Below are 15,006 nucleotides of genomic sequence, written 5' to 3'. Positions count from 1 at the left end.
CAAAATGGATACAGGGGGTCAACTGCATGGTGAGGAATGGAAGCTAGACCTTTGGGAATGAGCATGCTGTAGTATATAGAGAAGTCGAAACATAATACGTAGGTACACAAAAAACTTATACCATGTTATAAACCATTAAAAAATAAAATAAAAAACTTAAAATGTGCTTATTTGCATATCACATGCATTAGCTGCTCCAAACCTCTGAAGACCACACACATTCCTTCCTTCCAAAAGAGTAGATTCAGCGTTGACAAAGGACATAAATGACATACAACTCAGGGTCAGGAGCGTGGATCATGATTGTAAAAATAGCTGTGCTGCATTTCCTCACCCCTCCTTCTATCCATACTCAGCAACGGGACTTTGCAACATCTCCCAGAAAGAGGCATTGTCTGTTTCCCCATCTCCTAGATCTGAGCTGGATCTGGAACTCGCTTCGGCTAACAAAATGTGCCACTTCTGAGTCTAGGCTTCAGGAGACCTTGCATACTTCTTCTCACCTCTTGTAACCCTGTTACAGCAGTGTAAACCAGCCCAGTCTAATTTGGTCTCTGGGATGGGAGACCACGTGCAGGAGGGCCAGCCTCTAGCTGGCCAGTCCCCCGAAGTGCTACAGAGTTCATCCAAGGTCAGCAGAGCTGCACACCCAACCCCAGCCAACCTCAGACCCACGATGTGCCCAGCGGAGACACCAGAAAGAACCATTTAGCTGACGTGTGGACTCAAAAGCAATAATAATCACGTTTCCAGCACAAAATTTGGAGGTTCAGCAGTAGCTAATATAATAATAATAATCCAATTATACAACATATTTTGCTTTGAAATGTCTTACTGCCATTTGATTTTTTATTTTATTTTGATTCTTTTCTCTCTTTTTTAAAAAAAATTATTTATTTATTTCTGGCTGCGCTGGGTCCTCACTGCTGCCGCGGGCTTTCTCCAGTTGCAGAGAGCGGGAGCTACTCTTCGTTGCGGTGCGCGGTCTTCTCACTGCGGCGGCTTCTCTTGTTGTGGAGCACGGGTTTTAGGTGCGCGGGCTCAGTAGTTGTGGCACGCAGGCTCCATAGCTGTGGCTCACAGGCTCTAGAGCACAGGCTCAGTAGTTGTGGCGCATGGGCTTAGTCGCTCCGTGGCATGTGAGATCTTCCTGGACCAGGGCTCGAACCCATGTCTCCTGCATTGGCAGGCAGATTCTTAACCACTGCGGCACCAGGGAAGCCCTGCCATTTGATTTTAACACAGATGGATGTGACACTTTGGGAACTCTTTTCTTTCTTTTTTTTTAAAAAGAGAAAAAACAAAATAACATCTTGGCGCCATACTCAGCCTTTCTGCTCAGCTTTTTCCCACAGCTGAAGAGGAACTGTATCACTTCTCAGACCTGTGAAAAGCACCCACCTATGCTGGGCTGTCTGATTTCTCTAAGCCAGTCTGACAGTCAATAGATTTTTATTAAACACTTACTGTATCTCAAGCACTGTGCAATGGGTCTCAGCCCAGAGACTGTATCAGAATTCCCTCAGGAGCTTCTTCAAAAGGCATATGCCCAGACTGCCCTCTCTGCCCACCTCTGCTCCCCTCTGAGTCTCCACCAGAACTCCTATGTAAGGTAAGGAAAGTCTATGTAAGGAAAGTCTTCCGCTTCCTGCCTAAGAAAAGGCAGCCTGTGCTCTCCTTGTTACCCCAGGACATGAAATCCTCCAGCCGTTTATTCTGTCTACTCTGCAATGGACTCAGTCTTCCTACCTTCCAGAATGGCATTCATTTACTTCTCTTCCTGCCAAGACCCTAACTGGAACCAATAAATTTCCCCTTCACTTTCCAGTAATTATTCTTCTATCAAGTGTGTATTTTTTTTTTAGCAGATTTCTGCTTAATCCTGCAATAGGAAGGTGATCAATGAAGGATTCATACTATTAGATATTCAAGCACATGAAGCCATACTTGGGAGTTTGAATATCCTGCAGTGGTCCAAATAAAAGAATTAGTATAATTCTAATTCTAAGATAATAATAATAATCTCTTAAAGATTATAGAAAGTAATTATGAAGAGGTGGCTTACATTTAACCAATATTCTGTTATTATCCACATAAAATTGTTTTTCTTCAATAATAAATTATTTATTTTAGGTTATATTATTTGCTTGTTTACTGTTTCCTTTTCCATCTATCCCATAGCATGTAAGTTCCACCAGGGCAGGAACTTTTTCTGTCTTGTTCACTCTAGCGCCAGAAAAGGATTTGACACATAGTAGGTGCTCAATAAATAACTGTTAAATCCAAGGAAGAAAGAGATGGTGGTCACTAACATTCACTGTGTACCTATGACACACCAGAAACCCTGCTTTAGAAGGATGGATACTATCATTTGATCTTCACAAAAAGAGCACTTAGATGAGCTAATTTAAAAAATATTTAGCTATTTAAAGCTAATAAACAGCATTGTCAGGAATAAATTTAGGACTGAACCTCAACACATGCCTTTTCCACTACAACATACGCCTGACAGATGTGAGGGAAACAGATAGGTAGTCATGGCAAACAGTGACAACACTTCTACACAATAGAGCAAATGCATTCAAAGCAATTGGGAAGAGAGTAAATCATGGGGGGTTGCATGTTTAGACAGGGTGGAGTTGGGGAAAATCACCTTATGACCAGTCAGTCAAGAAAAGTGTGGAAAATAAGGTGGGATTTCTGGAAAGATAGAAGGCAGGAAGCTTCCTTAGCTAGGTGGGGAAAGATGTTCAAGACAGCTGTGGCCTGGCAGAAGTCATCAATATCCTGGGATGGTGCCAAAGAGGAATACAAAACAAAAGGAAGGTACTGATACTTAGGAAAGCAGAAATGAAGTGCTACAAAATCTATCTATGGTCCTTTGGAATGGATGCCCTAGTTCTACTTTTATTTCTTCTCCTTTGGTTCTACTTTTTAAAGGCAGAAGATATGAATCTTGGCATGTGTTAAATCACAGATTGTTTGTATATATTTCAGCCTTATGATCAAAGAATCTAAGATAAAAGAGGTAACATGAAATTAATAAAAGTAATTATACAATTACATTAAAAATGTTTACAACTACAGAGGCAATTTAATAACACATGAAAGTAATAACATTATGGATTACGAAGGAGACTTGACTACATTTTCTTGGGGCCTTGAGACTATTCTTTTATCTCCCTGTGCACCTACTTTCAAGTATTTGAACTTCAAACAGGAGAAGGCTGAGCAAAGTCATGGCTACCCAGACCAGAAAGACTGCCAGAGTCTGAAAGGATGGGCTTGGACCCAATATGTTAGAATCACCTAGGGTGCTTGTTACAAATGCACCAGCCCCGCTCAACTAAATAAGAATTCTTACGGATGGCACTTTAGAATCCGCATTTTTAGCAAGCTCCAGAGGAAAATTTAAGGGGTATGTACATGTGTGTGGGAGGTGATGGGATGCCCAGATGTGATGCAAAGTAGGAACACATGCATGCTGGGTGAAACACACTAAGTGTGTTCCAGAGAGCTCCACTTACAGATAGTTAAGCATGAAGCCTCAGCCTCCTAGGGATCATCATTATTTACTGTAATCCTCAATTAAAACACTTTGTTCCCACACAAAAGCTCCACCCACCTGGCATCCCAGGAGGTCCTTTGAGTTCATGGCTCTTTTAGCGTTAGCCATTTAACTTAGATACAAACAGAACCATTTCTGAAAACGAACACTGGGTATTTTATAGTCAGATACGTCGTGTTTGAACCCCAGTGCCCAACTCCTGAGCTGGGTATTTAACTTCCCTGAACCTGTTTCTTTAGTTGAAAAATGCTGATACAATACCCTCCTTGTTAGGTTTATTATGAAAATTAAGTGACATGATACACACCAAATGTGTATTATGCATACACAGGGTGTCAGTTATAACGCCAGGCACATAAATAGAAGCTAAACAAACATTACTTCTCTTTTTATTTCAATAACAAGTTAAGCACAAACGATTTTAAGGTAACTTACTTAAATCTTGGGTGCTGCCCAATTCCCATAAAACTAGCTGGGTCCTATTCATGTCATTCATAGTCAGGGTGGCTGCAAAGGATTGGCTTCAAGGTCCAATCCCTGTGCTGAACATACAGGTTTGCATCTGAGATGCCTTGATACCAATTCATGAACATCTCGGACTCTTCTTTTCAAATCAAGGGTATAAAAGGGAGGGCAGGATGAAGAGAAAACAATGAGCTTGTGATATGTTGATAGATGATGCTCTCTCAGGCAGCCCCTCCTCCACCTCTCACTGCATTTCCCGTCTGTCTTTCTCCAGTTTCCACCTGTCCACATCAGAAGGGGTTATCTGTAACCTGTCTGCCTGTTTCCTTTCTTTTTTCTTCCCATTATCTTTTCCTCCTTCCTTCCTTTTCTCCTTCCTTGCATAAATATTTGTTCAGTGATTACAACGTGCAAGGCTCTGCTGGCCCTGAGGATGCAGACATGAATACAGAACCTGGGCTCTGAAGAAGCTGTGCACGAGGCACCGAGGACGCTGAAAGGAGGGGTAGCTGACTCAGCCTGAAAATTAGCGAAGGCTTCGACCAGGAGCTCTTGCGATACTTTTGTTAATATGGAAAACATTTGGGTAAAACGCATTAAAAGGCAATAAAAATGCTCATCCCAAGGGTGAGTATTCCAGTGGCAGCACAAAGAAATTTGATGATTTCTCCCACAAGTAAAAAGGATAAACACTGTATAAAATTATGTAAAATAACTAGTTGAAGGTACTAGAAAATGACCAAAGGCAGGGAAAAACTGAGCAGTGATCCTATTAGTTAAGAATATGAGTACGGGGACTTCCTGGGTTGTCCAGTGGCTGAGACTCCACGCCTCCACTGCAGGGGCCACAGGTTCAATCCTGGTGGGGGAACTAAGATCCTGCATGCTGCACAGTGCGGCAAAACAAACAAACAAAAATTTTTTTAAAAAAGAATATGAGTATGTGGCTTCATTGCTTGAGTGCATTCCTTAATCCCCCACTGCCAGCTCTGGTGGTGGGGAACTGCAGCCATAGTGACTTGAGATGGTATTCGAAGTTCAGTGCTGTAGATATCTGAGAAATTAAGGGGGAATTTTTTTTTTTTTTTTTTTTTTTTGGCTGCATCACGCAGCATACGGGATCTTAGTTCCTGGACGAGGGATCGAACCCATGCCCCCTGCAGTGGAAGCAGGGAGTCTTAAGCACTGGACCACCAGGAAAGTCCCAAAGGGGGAAATTTTGAAAGCAAGAGAGAAGTATAGAAGAGCAGAGATCCAAAATCTGAACATAAGTTCTGCCTAGTTTCCTGGCTGACCACTAACTATGCAAGGATGTGAGAGATGCCAAAGAGCTTGGGATAAAACCAGAAAGAATTGAGAGATTTACCCTTGTAAGACCGAATTCTTACTGGAGAGATATACAAATCTGCTGCAACTTTGACAGTGGGTGCTCTGCTCCGAGCTCATACACAGCTCAGACTGCTCCAGCTATCAAAGGGCAAAGCCCAGAGCTGGAAGAACAAGTGGAAAGTTAGAGAAAACCTTAGAAACAAGAAAACCACAGAGAGAGTTAGCTCTAAAATCTCAGCTAGTCCCTGCCAAAACCTTTGGCTCTCTATTAAACTACACTGATTAAACACAAAGTAAGCAGAGAAAAAGAAAATCATAAAGATAAGAATGAAAATCAATGAGGAAGAAAAATAGACAATAGGAAACAAATCAATGAAAAGAAAATCTGGTTATTGGAAAATATCAATACAATTTATACACCTCTAGCTAGACAGATAAAGAAAAAAAGACATAATATCATGAATGATTAAAGGTACTTAGCTACAGATCCTACCAACATTAAAAAGTAAATAAAAATATTATAAATAACTTTATATCAATGAACATGATAAATTAGAGTCAATGGGCAAATTCCTTGAAAGACACAAATTTTCAAAACTGACTCAAGAAGAATTAGAAAACCTGAATAGACCTATATTAATGAAAGAAATTGAACTCATAGTTAAAAACTTTCCAACAGATAAAATTCCATGTCTAGATGGCTTAGTCAATGAATTCTTTAAAACATTTAAAGAAAAAAATAATTGCAGTCCTACACAAACTCTTTCAGAAAACATAGAAGGAAAAAATAATTCTAAACTCAGTTTATAAGAACAAGCTTACCCCAATACCAAAACAATTAAAAGAAAAGGAAGCCACAGTCCAATATGTTTCATGAATACTAGATGAAAAAATCCTTAACAAAATATTAGTATGTTGAATAAAAAATAAATAAAAAAGAATAATATATTATGATTAAGTGGGGTTAATCCCAGAAATGCCAAGTTGATTTAATATCTGAAAATTAATCAGTGGAACTCACCATATTAATACAGGATGAATATCACATGATCATAGATAGAAGCTGAGAACTGCACAAAATGCAGCACTCATTCATGATAAAAACATTAAGCAAAGTAGGAAGAGATGGGATCTTCTTTAACCTTATAAAGGGTATCCAGAAAACCTACAATTAACATCATACTTAATGGTGAATGACTGAATACTTTTCCCTTTAAGATCAGGAACAAGGCAAAGATTTCCATGCCACTTCTAGTCTACAGTGTCCTGGAGGTCTTATCCAGTACATTCATGAAAGAAAACAAAGACATACAAGGTAAGAGAGAAGTAATACTGTCTTTATGCAAAGATGGCCTGATTATGTAACTAGAAAAATCCCAAGAAATCTACAAAAAGCTATTAGATTGATACATTAACTTAGAAAGTTCTCAAGAGAACAAGTAAATATACAAAAAAATAATATTTCTATATTGTGGTGGTGTTTAACTTTCCACAAATTCCTTGACAATTTTCCCTTTAAACGATAGATTCTAATTTCCTTTTCTTGAATGTGGGCTGATCAAAATAACTTCCTTCTAACAAATAGAATGTGGTGGAAGTGAGAGTATATGACTTCTGAGACGAGGTCATAATAGGTATTGCTGTCTCTGCCGTGTTCTTTCAGATCACTTGGTCTGGGGGAAACCAGGAATCCTGCCCTGAGGATACTTGAGCAGTCCTGTGAAGAGGCCCATGGAGGGGAATCAATTTCCCAGCACCATCTTCTTGACCATGGAAGTGAGTCACCTTGGAAGTACATCCTTTAGCTTTGGTTAAGTTACCAGAGATTTCAGCCCCTCAGTCTCTTGAGTCTTCAGCTAAAACTCCAGATATAGTGAAGTAGAGACAAGCTCTCCTCACTGGGCCCTATCTAAGTTCTTTATCCATAGAGACTATGAGATACTAAATGGTTACTGTCATTTCAAGTCACTAATTTTGGGGGTGATTTGTTATGTAGCGATAGATAACTAATGCATATATACAAGCAATGAACAATTGGAAAAAGGACTAAAAAATTGATTCTGATTATAGTAGCATCAAAAATCATTTAGGATTCAAATTAATTTAAGGTATGTAAGACCCATATACTAAAAACTACAAAACATCGCTCAAATTAAAGAAGATCTAAATAAATAGAGAAACAATATTTGTGGGCTGGAAGACTCAGTATTACTGACAGGTTGATTATCTCTGATTGACTTAAACCTTCAATGCAATGGAAATCAGCAGATCTTTTTCTTGACATGAACAAATTTTATTTATTTTTATTTTTTAATACAATTTCTAAAGGTCACATTCCACTTACAGTTATTACAAAATATTGGCTATATTCCCCATGTTGTACAATACATCCTTGTAGCCTATCTTACACCCAATAGTCTGTACCTCCCACTCCCCCTACCCTATAAACCCCTCCCCCACCTCTCCACTGGTAACCACTAGTTTGTTCTCTATATCTGTGAGTCTGCTTCTTTTTCGTTAAATTCAGTAGTTTGTTGTATTTTTTAGATTCCACATAAGTGATATCACATAGTATTTGTCTTTCTCTGTCTGACATAAGTGAAATAATTAACTTAGTGTAACGCCCTCCAAGTCCATCCATGTTGCTGCAAATGGCAAGATTTCATTCTTTATTACGGCTGAGTAATATTCCATTGTGTATATGTACCACATCTTCTTTATCCGTTCATCTGTTGATGGACACTTAGGGTGCTTCCATGTCTTGGCTATTGTAAATAATGCTGCTATGAACATTGGGGTGCATGTATCTTTTCAAGTTAGTGTTATTGTTCTTTTCAGATATATACCCAGGAGTGGAATTCCTGGGTCATATGGTAGTTGTATTTTTAGTTTTCTGAGAAACTTCCATAATGTTTTCCACAGTGGCTGCAGCAATTTACATTCCCACCAACAGTGTACGAGGGTTCCCTTTCTCAACATCCTTGCCAACATTTGTTATTTGTGTTCTTTTTGATGGTAAGGAGATCTCTGCACTGCAGTGTTCATGCAGTGGTAATGCCCACCTTTTCAATGCCGTCATTCCCTATGGGATTCTTGACTGCACAGCCAAATCAAGAGTTGTCTGTATACAGTATCCTGGCGGAGGACTAGCCAGGGCTTTTATCTTTCTTTGCCCTATCACCTCTTAGGTAAAACAGACCATGGCTATTCAAAACCTTCTTTTTTTGCTTCAATAATACAGGGCCACCTTTCTTAAGAGTATTCAGAGCTTCAGGCAAGTAATTTTTGCAGGGCCCCTGCCTAAATAAACAATTGGATTAAGAAATAGATGACAAAATTCAAGGGCCCATGTGAAGTGTAGGGATTTATTAATGAAGATTTAGAATAATGAGCAGAGAAACATACTAATGTATTTGTCTATCACCCAATCAGTGTATGTGAAGATGCTTTGTAATGTCCAGGTACCACCTCTTTGTATTCTTTATAGTCCGATACATTATTTCTGGAAAATTTTATATCTCCCTTCATGAGAAAAAAGCAGCAATACTATTATTACTCTCAAAGCCATGACTCTTTGTGACCTGTTTGCACTGAAACAACATAGATTTCTTTGCCTCTGCAGTTCCTTAACACCATTTACTTAATGATTCTTCAACGTTTATCATGTCGCCTATGAATACTGAATTCTAATGACTGTCTCAGAAATCATTACAGTGCTTTGTTAATCATGACCACAATAGCAAGTCTTACCCACAGTATTAAGAAAAATGTGAATGATAATTCTTTTCCTGGTCATTAATTACATTCAGAATTTTATACAGTAAACATACATCAACGTATTTCCAACTTTTGTCTGTCTTCTCTCAGACTTCTTATGCTATAATCAGTGCTCTCCTAGAATGCGATCTCTATCCATGCTGCCTATACCCCTACCTTTGATACACTCCCACCTGTGGGTAGGAGAGGTGAGAAGCCTGAGGCAAGAGGCAGATGAGCAGTCTCAGCTGCTCCACAGAATATCCATCCAACTTGTAACCGACTCGTGAAAGGAGGAAGTCACCTCATCAGCTGGAGGCATGAGATCTGTTACAAAGGCCTGGTTGTGTTAGAAAGCAAGGTACGCGGGCCTCCACTGTTGTGGCCTCTCCCGTTGCGGAGCACAGGCTCCGGACACGCAGGCTCAGCGGCCATGGCTCACGGGCCCAGCCGCTCTGCGGCATGTGGGATCTTCCCGGACCGGGGCACGAACCCGTGTCCCCTGCATTGGCAGGCGGACTCTCAACCACTGCACCATCAGGGAAGCCCGAAAGCAAGGTTTTTAAAGCCCTTTTAGGGGCCAGGGCCAGCCCTCCCCACAGCACTGCTGAACACGTGGTGCAGAGCCTGCAGGGGGTGCCGTGACTGCCACAGGGGTCAGTGGGGGAGCATACGGAGTAAAGCTCACTTGTCACCTCCCCTGCTGCCCTTGGGTAGAAAGGAAGCAGCACTGCACTGAGAACACAGGTGAAAGTAGACGCGTAAGCCCAAGGGTAAGCGTGACCTTTGGCAGCCTAGGGCCTAGTGACAGTTGCAAAAACTGGGGCTCCAGACAAGTGAATAAGCTTTTTACCTGGGAAGTGTTGCCGAGCTGTAGTGAGGCCAAGGGGATGTACAAGGATGGTGTCTCCCAGCTTATGTCTCCTGGCAATGTCTCCTTAGCCTCTAGATGCGTGGGAAACCTGAAGTCTGTCTGAAGCTGAAGCATCAGGCTAAGTAAATAGGTCTTTTTCACATGGATACTTGGGTTTTATTTCAGCTTGCTGTCTGTGCAGTGCCCTGGGTGTGGTAGCCTGCCAAGAGCTGTCTTTCTGATCGTTACCGTCCTGTGGAGCTCAGGAATGCCAGGGCCCCTGGCGAGCAAGGCTGGGAGATCAAGAGGTGTCCCCTATGTGGACTGAAAGTGCTCACTGGCTTTAGCAGGGCAGCTGGAGAGTGGAGGGGATGGGGCCCGCTCACTGGCTTCAGGAAGGCAGTTCTTCAGCCCCCGCCAGGGGGCAGGGGAGTGTTGCAACCACTGCACGTGCAGACTTCAGCAAGGAAGTAGGACACTGCAACGACCACTCACCGCTGCCCGCTTCGCTAGGCAGTGGGAGGGTGTTGCATCCAGGCTCACCCACCTGTGCTAGCACGCTAGGTGGAGAATGCGCCAATGGCTTCCGCCAGCGCCTCTGCCTGCAGACCGTTTCGGCTGTCCCCGGCCCCTCCAGCCTTTAGATGGGCAAATGAATCTTCCTCACATTTGGCACTTTCCAAACTGTTGCTATTTTGCTGGGTCTTGGGGTGTGTAAGGCCACATGCAAATCCTTTACTGGGGGAATCTCAGTCTCCTATAGCACTTTGGTACCCTTGGACATCAGCCCCGTTGGGTTTCTAAGCCAGACGTTTTGGGAGCTCATCATTCTGGTGCGGATCGCAGGGGCTGGGGTGCCTGGTGGGCGTCACCAATCCCTTGCTCCTCCTGGAGAAGCACCTGTCTCATGAGATCCCTCCTTATCGCGTGTTGCTGCACACAACAAAGTGGGGTCTTTTGCAAGACCATGTCTCCACCTCTCCTACCTGTCTCAGTGTGGTCCTTTCATTCTCTGTTGTGGGAATCAGCTCATCTCACTTTCAGATCTTTTTCAGAGGAAATGATCCAAATGTAGCTGTAGATTTAATGTGCCTGTGAGAGCAGGTGAGTTCAGAATCTTCCTACTCTGCCACCTTGGACCCCACCGTAAATCCTTTCCAGATTAGGATGGAGGTTATTATATTATTTCCTTGAATAACTACCTGTATTTTTACGGAGTCAGCTGGGACTCTCGTGAACACAGAGCATGAGACTGGCTTAGATAAGCCTGGGTGAGCTGGGGTCTGCAAATCCTTTTGCAACATCGATGACTGTATTGTGAAGGATGACTATTATTCCTCCTATTCTATGCTAGAGTACAGTTTTGGGAGTGCCCTTCCAACAATTCTTATTAGGCAATTATCCCTCAAGGATTCTGGCAAGGACAACAGGAACACTATTACAATATCAATCTTCCATCTGTATATTGACTGACCATCTGCAAAACTTTATGTGGTTTGAGTTGCCTGGACTGTTGCCTCAGGCTTCTACATGTTCTGTGGGAAGCCTCTCCAGTCCTCCTCTCGTGGGCCAGACATTTTGTAATTCTAAAATGCAAATCTATTAATGTCACTTTCACTTGTCATTTTAATGGTCTTGCACTGCCCTTCATTCCCTCTCCCTGGCCTTCTCCGCACTTCCTCTTGCCCATAGGCCTTTACATGTGCTGCTTGTTCCACAGGGAACATTCTATCACCCCATTATCCCAGGGAATTTACACTGGCCTTTGTGTCTCAACATAAATTTTACTTTCTCTTAAAAGCTATCTATTCATCCCCAAACTAGGCTTCTCTATTATTACCCAAATCACACTTTAGTCATTGCTTTTTTATTTGTGTCTATTTTTCACCAGAATGTAAAGTTTGTTAGAATAGGGGCTGCATTTGTCCTGTTTTTCATCACAAATACTCTGCTTAGGACATTTTAATAGAAAATTGTAGCTGAATAAATTATATCATGACTTGATCTATCGGTTCTGACTCAATAACTCTTAATATCCTTGTCCGTATCAGGAAGAGCCTCCAGGTCCTGCCCCTTTGAATACAAAACTGACACCACGCTCCTAACCCACTCAATCTATCACGGTACTCCTGCACCAAAGAAAAACAACAAGTCACCTAGCTTATTTCTGGCATCAACAGCACATACACATGGCATAAAGTTCATGGTAAAGCTTAGTTTTATGTCTATGCGATGAATTCCGTGTGGCTGATCCCATAACTAAACAATTCTTTGTAATATAAATAAAATTCGACATGTTTGCTGTTGAGAACAAAGCAGTCCAGTTAGAGAAATTATGAATGACATTGCTCCACTGGCTCCTGCAAAAACATCTTGGAGTAAAAAAAAAAAAAAAAGAGCTCTATTATCTATATGTCTACTTCTAAATCTATCTATTCTGGAAGATATATATGCAAATATGAGCAAGGTCAAAAGTTTCACAGGTAATCCCTCCACGTCCTTCTCCACCACTACCTTTGGGATTCAAGACTAGTAAGACTATGGAAGAACACCATTCTGCAGAGATTTCAAAGCAAAAGTTTCAGGTAACAGCTGGACTTTGCATTCTATCACAAACAAGAGGAAGAGTACGAATATTTGACTGTCTCAGTATCTTGCCGTCGTTACATTTCAGTGCAAAGGAACACAGAAGAATCGAAGCACAGTCTAACTTGGAGAAAGGAGTTCTCAGTCCCCCTCAGTACTAAAACAATTAAGCAAACTATGACAAAGATGAAATCAAAGTGGTCTCAAAGGAAGGATCAGGTCACAAGGACAGAAAGACATCACTTTATTCCCCTGGTCAGAATTCCCAATAGGGTGATGTTAATATTATCAAGAACAACAGTGCCAGAAGGGACAATAATACTCTGACACAAATACTCTTACAAAGCTAGATATGACAGGTGGTTGGTATAACCGCCCTGTAAGTTGCATATATGTAATTAAAGGTCAAAAGTGTCCACATCACATCTGCATTGGACACTTAGATGTTTGGTAAGAATTTCCCCTTTGCCTTTGCTCATGATGTTTCCTGAAGAGGTTGCAAACCTGCAGTTGAGGGCAATTCCAGCTAGCAGACACACGTTTTGGGGTTTTGTTTTTCAAGTCCATATTTCTCTCTTGAGAAGCTAGAGGATACGGAAATACTGATCTCCACATGGCTGGGTGACAATAGTCAGTGGGAACTGACTGGCTCCCTGTCAGTGGACCATGTATTTGCTACAATTGTTTCCATTTCTATTTTCTTATACCAGCCCCTTTATTCATTTGCATCATCTTCTGTCTCCTTTAGGTATAGGAGTTTGCAATCCCAACTCTACAAAGATCATCCTTCCCATCCATCTCTACCTGCTCAAATTCTAGTCATCGCTCATGGTTCATCTCAAATGTCCACCTTTTTCCTTTTCCCAACAATCAGATGTGAGTTGTCCCTATTTTGAATACTCACAACATTTCTTACACTTCTTTTGTAGCCTAAACAGTATCCAGTAATAATATTGTTCTTATCTGTATAGTACTTATCTTGTCTGTGTAAGATCTATAAGCTTGTACATTCATTCACCCATCCATTCAGCAAAAATTTATTAAGTACTAGGTGCCACATACTAGGTAAACTGCTGTGGATATTGCAAAGAATAAGAGAAATGCATAAATCACCTACACTCCAATTAAAAAAAAGAAATCATAAAAAAAGAGAAATGGAGACAGGCTCTCAAGGAGATGCTGAGACAGGATCTACCTCGTTCATCTTTGATTCTACTGCAGAGCCTAGGCAAGTGCCTTGTGCTTAAATACTCAATTGGCATTTGTTGAAGTAAAGTTTTGTCAACCCTATTAACATAGTTTATGACATTCTATTAAATACAAGTATTAGAGCTATATTTCATAGCACTCTAAAAACCAATTTTGATTAATGTATGCTAATCACTAAACATTTCTTCTTCCATTCCAGTTAAATCACTAAGGTTTTATCCTGAAATAGTACTCAGAGTACTCAGATGTCTCTCTAAATTTATTTACCTGGGTAACTGCTGAAAGAGAGGCGACTACTCCTGGTGTCTTTATCAATGATGTTGAAGTCCCAGTGTTTATATATCCTGAGCATGGCAGCATACGTGTACCAGCTTGAGTGAGCAAAAAAGATGTTCTCAAATCCAGGAAGAACCTATAGCCAGAATCATAGTGAAGTATACAGATAACTGACTACAAATGTAGGAAGTGTAGAGGGATTATGTCTATTAAGGCGTTTACTGCTATTTTTGTTACTGGAAAATTAACCTTTAATGTGCACAAAACAGAGTCTGTCCTAGCTTCCAAAATGGAAGATTCTGGATGGTGGGAGTGGCAGGTACATAGAGCATGGGAAAAATGATGGAAGAAACGGGTAACATCACGTACATCCAATTCCCTCCATCAGTTCCTTCTACTTCTTAACTTCTATGACAGAGGAACCCATGAGCTGATATGTAACTATAGCTGGGAGTGATGAGATGTTACCATACTTGGGTGACATATAGAAAAAGTCCATATGGACCAGAAGAAGGACGAAGAGAAAGGCTGTCGCATGTCTCACCTTAATAAGAGCAGAGCAATGTCCCATGTCCCATCTCTTAAAAGCCTCCAGGCCGGAGTTTTTTGTGGGAGAAAGTGAGGGAATCAGGTCCAGCAGATCTCCAACAGCATTCAGGAACTGAATCTGGAACAGGGTCATGGGCTGGGAAAAGAGAGAGACAGCACTTAACATTGATTTCAGACACTCAGATGTCATTTTCTATTGTGAGGGCTCCTGTTGCTAGGTATCCATTACATTACTCCTTTGTGAAGGTTCCCTAATGTAACAGATACACTAGATTTTATTGTAGTTTATAAAATGATTTTTATTACTTTATAGTTTGTGAGACATTTTAGCCTGTTAGCCACAGATCTGGGGAGTGGGTCCTATGAGAGTAAAATGAACAGAGCCCTCTGCTTGCATTCCTCTTCAGCAGGTTTT

At 41.2% G+C, this 15,006-nt stretch overlaps 1 protein-coding gene across 1 annotated transcript in view; it reads right to left on the bottom strand.

Annotated features, from left to right (window-relative positions):
• PLBD1 (phospholipase B domain containing 1) overlaps positions 1 to 15,006 on the bottom strand; it is a 68,576-nt gene that overhangs the window by 19,107 nt on the left and 34,463 nt on the right. Inside the window, exons 5-6 of the mRNA XM_079936434.1 lie at positions 14,587 to 14,727; positions 14,034 to 14,178 (exon numbers count right to left, since the gene is read on the bottom strand). Coding sequence (XP_079792560.1) covers positions 14,034 to 14,178; positions 14,587 to 14,727 — 286 coding nt within the window. The remainder of the gene's footprint in view (positions 1 to 14,033; positions 14,179 to 14,586; positions 14,728 to 15,006) is intronic.

Source organism: Stenella coeruleoalba, assembly GCF_951394435.1.
Source record: "Stenella coeruleoalba genome assembly, chromosome: 11".
NCBI lineage: Eukaryota > Metazoa > Chordata > Mammalia > Artiodactyla > Delphinidae > Stenella > Stenella coeruleoalba.
The sequence above is the reverse complement of the archived record's forward strand: the minus strand, read 5'-3'. Positions and strand labels throughout refer to the sequence as shown.